This window comes from Microtus ochrogaster, linkage group LG7_11 (assembly GCF_000317375.1).
Source record: "Microtus ochrogaster isolate Prairie Vole_2 linkage group LG7_11, MicOch1.0, whole genome shotgun sequence".
Taxonomy (NCBI): domain Eukaryota; kingdom Metazoa; phylum Chordata; class Mammalia; order Rodentia; family Cricetidae; genus Microtus; species Microtus ochrogaster.
Genome location: NC_022032.1, coordinates 19,400,058 through 19,406,191, shown reverse-complemented (window position 1 = coordinate 19,406,191; position 6,134 = coordinate 19,400,058). Strand labels below are relative to the sequence as shown.

The following is a 6,134-nucleotide window of genomic DNA, read 5'->3' as shown; positions in this document are numbered from 1 at the left end:
AATAGCATAGCCATCTAGTGAGTTCCTGGATTTGCTAGTCAAGGGAACTGACTCTATTGCTTACTTGATTCAGGGTGTGTGCAGAGTGGCCAAGCCAGGGTCAGAACCAGTTTGTTCTTCCTGCTTTTCCTCTAGAGGTGATTTCACTTTCTACTGAAGACAAGTTCCTTTTATCACAGCAATGAAAATCTCTGCAGTCATTTCACTTTGAATTCTAGGCCGTTTTTCTCTTGCCGAGAATGAACCAACACTGGAGAAGCCCTCCTTACTCTTTTGCCAATGAAAGACATATTTCCTTTAGCTTTGTATCCCAGGTCATTTCTAACACTTTTTCTTTAGACGTAAGAATCGTTTATTTTATTTGTTATTTTTCTCTCACATAGTACATCTCAAATATGGTTTCCCCTCCCTCTTCTCCCAACCTGAATCTTCCATATCCCATCTCCCCCAGATCCACTCCTCCTCTCTTCCCTTTAGAAAAGAGCAGACCTCCCGGGGATATCAACCAAACACTGCATAGCAAGTTATAATAAAGCTAGGCACATCCCTTCTATTAAGACTGGACGAGGCAACCCAGTAGGAGGAAAAGGATCCCCCAAATAGACAAAAGAGTCAGAGACCGTCCCCACACCCGTTGTTAGCAGTCCTACGGGAACACCAAGCTACACAATCATAACATGCAGAGGTCAGACTCGTAGAGACTCCCTATTGTCAGTTGAGTTTCTGTGAGCCTCTATGACCGATGGTTAGTGATTCTGTTGGCTGTTTTTATTGTGGGGTCTAGACCCCCTTGACTCCTTCAATTCTTCCTCGTTCTTTTCTGCAGGATTCCCCACGCTCTGCCTTATGTTTGGCTGTGGGTCTCTGCATCTGCTCCTGTCAGATGCTGGATGAAGCCTCATGATGGTTATCCTAGGCTCCATTCTATGAGTTTAGCAGGGTGTCATTAGGAATCAGATTTCTAACCCTCTTAATTGAGGACTTTCTGAATAACAACTTGTCAAGTGCTTTTAAAAAATGGCAGCCAAACTGGGCATCATAAATGCTGCAGCATTTCTCTCTTTGACTGCAGTTACTCTATGATTATGGAAAACAAAACATTTATTCCACTGTAAGAATGAATTTCTCCAGTAGTTACTGGGTAAAGCTAGCACTGTGGAAACTTGCGCTGCTTTCCGGTGGGACAAGCCACGGAAAAGTAAAGCTAAGTGTCAGGTTAGTCTGTTAGCAAAGACAAAAGAGGAAAATAAGTTTTGACATAAAATGTACTTGCAAAATAAATGTTCTTAAATCTTAAAATGGTAATTATACCAAAGCATTATGCTATTTGAATGAAACCGTATAAAATCCATGTGTGGTTTTGTGACTGTTGTTCCCCATCTGGACCAATGGTTGGACACCTTATTCCCTTTCCACCTGCCACCCTGGGTGCCCTGTCGTGGGGACCCGCTCGTCTGATGTATGTAAGCAGTAGAAGTATATTTCCAATCTCACTGCCTGTTTGCTTCTCTAAAACTTCAGAGAGCTGCTGCAAGGATAAAATAACGCATACCATATATTGAGCACTGCTCTGATAGAAGGTGGGACTCCACCCACAAAAGGAGGCCTGTTGTTATTATTATTACTATTATATTTAGTCTGTGGTTTCCTTTGAAAAGCAGTTACTAGAGCTACAACCTATGTTTTGTGTCCCCCCCCCCCCCCCGCCAAGAAGTTAGAAACACATCTTCCAGTAGAAAAGCTTGTGTTCTGGGCTTCCTGTCCCTCCAGGGTCTCTGAGCCTGATTACAATGTGTGCCTTTTAGCTGGGTGTGGTGGTGCATGCCAGCGATCCCAGCATTAGGCAGACTGAGAAAGGAAAATCACAAGCTCCAGGTCAACCAGACTATGCTGTGAGAGCCTGTCTCCAGAGGTGGGGAAAGGGGCAGAGGAATAGATGTAAGAGGAGGCTACTTGGTTTGTTCTAACTATAACTACAAACTTTCTTAAGATGAAAATGTAATTTCAAAAGAGTAACATTTAATCTTTTCCACCTACAGTGTGTCCCTTCTTTAAAAAAAGTCCAGTTGCCTTCTCTCAGTAAGCTGCCTTTCAAATCCATAGATCACAAGTTTCTGGAAAAGTCAAAGAATCAGTTGAATAAGTTTTTACAGGTAAGCACGTGGGGGATTTGGGGTGCTAAGGGTGAGACTGTCTATTTGTCGTAGACTGTCACCGCCCCAGGAACGTGCTAGTTTGCCGCTTGTTTTCTCTAGCCACCCCCAGTTTGTATTACCAGCACCACACAGGTGTCCCCCATCTCTACACCTCCTCAAAGATCACTCTCCCACTCATTATATCCTTCAGGGGCAATGGCTTCCTTTGACTTGTTTCCTTTAGACCTGCTCTCTTACGACGCTAGGTACAGAACATTTGTGTAGTCATGTTGCTGACCTGTACTGTAACCACATCAGCTCACACAGAAACTTATTTATGGCAAGGTGTGTTGGTGAACACATTTAATCCCAGTACATGGGAGATGGAGGCAGATGGATTTTCTGTGACTTCAAGCCTTGTCTGGTCTATATAGCGAGTTCCAGGTCAGCCAGGGCTACATAGTGAGACTTTGTCTCAAAAAAAAAAAAAAAAAAAAAAAAAGAAACAAAACAACCCAAACCCTTTGGTTTATGGTCTGTTCTTTCTCCTAGGCCAGATAAGTGTGGACATAACTCCAGGACTTCAGTGCTAAGGACCAATGTAAACAGTTACATAATTGTATAAACAGTCATGCTTTTGAAAGAGGTGACACATCTCTTGCTGGGCAAGGGCACCATATCTGAACCCAGACATTAAAGGGTCCTTTGTGGTAGACACATGTAATATGCAAATTTTAAATAGGTTAAATGTAGATGAGTAAATTTGTCTTTGAAAAGCAGTAGCCCCGGAGATCTTGAGTGGTGTGCAAAATAAAAATTTTATGGCTTCAAGCAGCACCGAGCACTGTTTGCCTACTATGTCCACTGGCTAAGGTTTTCAGCACTGTGTCTTTTGCAGTTAAGACCTCTGACAGTATTCTTACGTAGTTTATTTCTGAGATAAGAATTGTTGTATAGAATTATGGTGAAAGTGAGTCCATAACATAGTTCATTCTGCCTGCCTTGCCTGGCTGTAGCTCGCAGTAACCCAGATAGTTTTCTATGTAGCAGTAATTAGCTCTCCTCTTCCACAGAACCTGCTCTCGGATGACAGACTGTGTCAGAGCGAAGCACTTTATGCCTTCTTGAGCCCTTCTCCTGACTACCTCAAGGTCATTGACGTGCAGGGGAAAAAGAACTCCTTTTCCTTATCTTCCTTTCTGGAGAAGCTTCCTCGAGACTTCTTCTCCCATCAGGAGGTGAGCTGGTCAAAGGTGGTCCCACTTTAGTGTATTCTAGGAGATAGTTCTTGAAGGCTGTTTGAAGGAAGAGCTGTTTCTTGAAAGGCAAAGGTTTTCAATGATCACTTTTACATTTGGGAGTTAATCACTTGGAAGAATTACAAAATAGAAACAGGAGGATAAATAACTAGGTGGGTAAGCAGACTGTAGACAGGAAGTGCTGTCCCCAGTCTCAGTGGGTGACCTCAGGATGTGACCAGAGTAAAGCATCAAGGGAGGAGGTTGGTATGGGTCTGGGGTCTCAGGTGTGTCTGGGATAGTGGGCAGATCTTCACACTGGATTGGCAGGTGTCTGTAATGTGCGGATGGAAGATGAGGCAAAGGAGTCATGGCAGGTTAGGGGGCCGAAGCTTCACTCTTGGGTGTGAAGAACCATGGAGCATGTTGAATCAGGAAGAACCTGGCAGCAGTGTGTATGATAGAGCAGTCACCAGAGAGACAGCAGACGTGTTCTGTCTCACAGTCTGAACCTCAGGGTTAAGGTATGTTTGGACCACCTGTGTGGGGCTCTCTAGCCTCAAACTTGGCTGCTTCTTAGTCTATTGCTAGATGGCATAGACTCTTTGTCAGGATGGTTTATTGAGGTTGCACAGGGAGACTATGAACAAAAGTGTGGTGCTTTATTTATTGTACTCTGAGTTGGGAAAGAAATTCCCACATCTCTCTTCAGTCTCTGAGTGAACCCCTGCCTCTGAAGCTCCTCTACCACCTCCCTTCTCCATGTCTGTTTAGAGCTGACTAACTCTCCTCCGTTACCCCGTCTTAGGATACACAGTGACTTGGTGACTATGAAATTGCTCTCTAACAGTGAGTGTTGTGGCTGCTTCTCAGTGCTCACCTTCTCAACCTCTTTGAAGCATTTCATGTTCTTGGACCAGTGTGAAGCCAGGAAGCTTTAGAGAACTCCTTGTGCTTCCAAGGAGCTGTCTGACTGCTCACCTGCTAACAACCAAAGACCTATCATTAGTCTGGTAGCCGGTTCTACAAGCTCAACTTTCTTTTTTTCTTTTTTAAATTTTATTAAAACTTCTTCATATATTTCTGTCATTTTTCTCCCTCCCCAACTCCTTCCAGATCCTTTCCTACCTCCCTACCCACCCAACATCATGTTCCCCCCTTTCCAAAGCAACAATAAACCAACAACAATCCCAGCTCCCTGAGCCTGAAGGAGAGAGATTTGATGAAGACATCCCATTTAGGACTGAGTGCTGCTATGTGTCTTACTCTTTGTACATTGTCCAGTTTTGGGTCTCTGGGTTAATTAATTACCGTCACTGCAGGAAGGAACTTCTCTGATGAGGGTGGAGTAATGCACAGATCTGCCATCAGTAGTCATTTTATTGCTGTGTTCGTTTAGCTAAGTAATAGTAGTAGGTTTTCCCCACAGGCCCATCATCTGTGTACTCTCAGTTATTTTGGCCTATTTAGCGGTGTCAGATATGGGTTCCATTTCATGTAGTGGGCCTTAAATCCAATTAACCAAAAGAAAAAGAAAAAGGTTGGTTACTCCCATAACACTTACACCACTACTGTACTGATTTGTCATTCAGGCCGGTTCCTGTTGTAGACCTCAGGGTTTGTAGCTGGGTGATACTGATAACTACCTTTCTTGTCTGGTCTCATGCAGAGTATCTTCCTGCACGATGAATATTAGTCAGTGGTGGTGAAGCTTCTAGTTAGAAACCAGGCAACTTCTCTGTGTTCAATGACTTAAGTAAGAGTTGTTTTCAGCCATAGGGCCTGCCATCAGGTTGTGGTGAGTAACCAATAGCCCTGACAATACCATGTGGTATGAGTGATCCATGGGACAAGATGTAATCATTCCTGATACTGGAGGCTTTGCTTTCACCTTTGGTTTCTTTGCGGACATTAAAATAACCATCTTTAGCTGTCTTCACTGCCTAGGATTTGGGCAGCACTTCATCTCTTACAAAAACTGCCATTCCTGTGTATGTTAGTCTCTGCCGACCACTGTGGGCCACTAAGATTCTGGACCTTACTGCACTCATGTGCACCGGCTTGGTGCCTGACGTCTAATGTGTGGACTGACATATGCTGGCGTGTAAATCAGGAGATGAGACTATCTAAAGTATACAGTAGATGCTTGAAGCAGAACTTTAAAAATACCTCACTTACCTTAAAATGCTTATATTTTTAAGAGCAGTGAACTTTAAAAACCATTTTAGTTAAAAGTCTTTCAAAATGGAAAAAATAAAACCTCATCCTCTTTAGAAAACTGTATTACTAATTCCCTGGTTATTTAAAGAGTGATTCCCCCCCCCCTAGTTTGCTTATTTTAAGCTTTGATTCTGGCTATAGAGTCAGGCTATTCCCTGAGGGTAGAAGCAGTTTATCCTCCAACTTGAACATGGATAGATTTAGAAGTTTAAAAGTCAAGCAACAGGAAAAGGCTAGAATGAAGTGGAGTCTGTACTTGATAGAGGAAGTCAGCTCTGTATCGTGTACTGAGTTCCTGGGTAACCTGCCGCTGCCTTTGGTGTTGTTATACCCCAGGAGGAGATGGAAGAAGACAGCGACCTGTCAGATTATGGGGACGATGTGGATGGGAAGAAGGAGGCCTTGGCTGAGCCGTGCTTCATGCTGATCGGGGAGATTTTTGAACTTCGAGGAAGTAAGTTTCTTTGCTGGTTAGAGATATGGTTACTATCCCTCTCCTTCTGGCATGGATTTCATGTGTTCATCCACCCGGCAAGTGCTC

At 43.6% G+C, this 6,134-nt stretch overlaps 1 protein-coding gene across 1 annotated transcript in view; it reads left to right on the top strand.

Moving 5' to 3' along the window:
- Positions 1-6,134, top strand: part of Snx25 (sorting nexin 25) — an 80,659-nt gene that overhangs the window by 66,028 nt on the left and 8,497 nt on the right. The window contains exons 10-12 of the mRNA XM_005362650.3: positions 2,040-2,153; positions 3,209-3,373; positions 5,930-6,047. Of these exons, the coding sequence (XP_005362707.1) occupies positions 2,040-2,153; positions 3,209-3,373; positions 5,930-6,047 (397 nt within the window). The remainder of the gene's footprint in view (positions 1-2,039; positions 2,154-3,208; positions 3,374-5,929; positions 6,048-6,134) is intronic.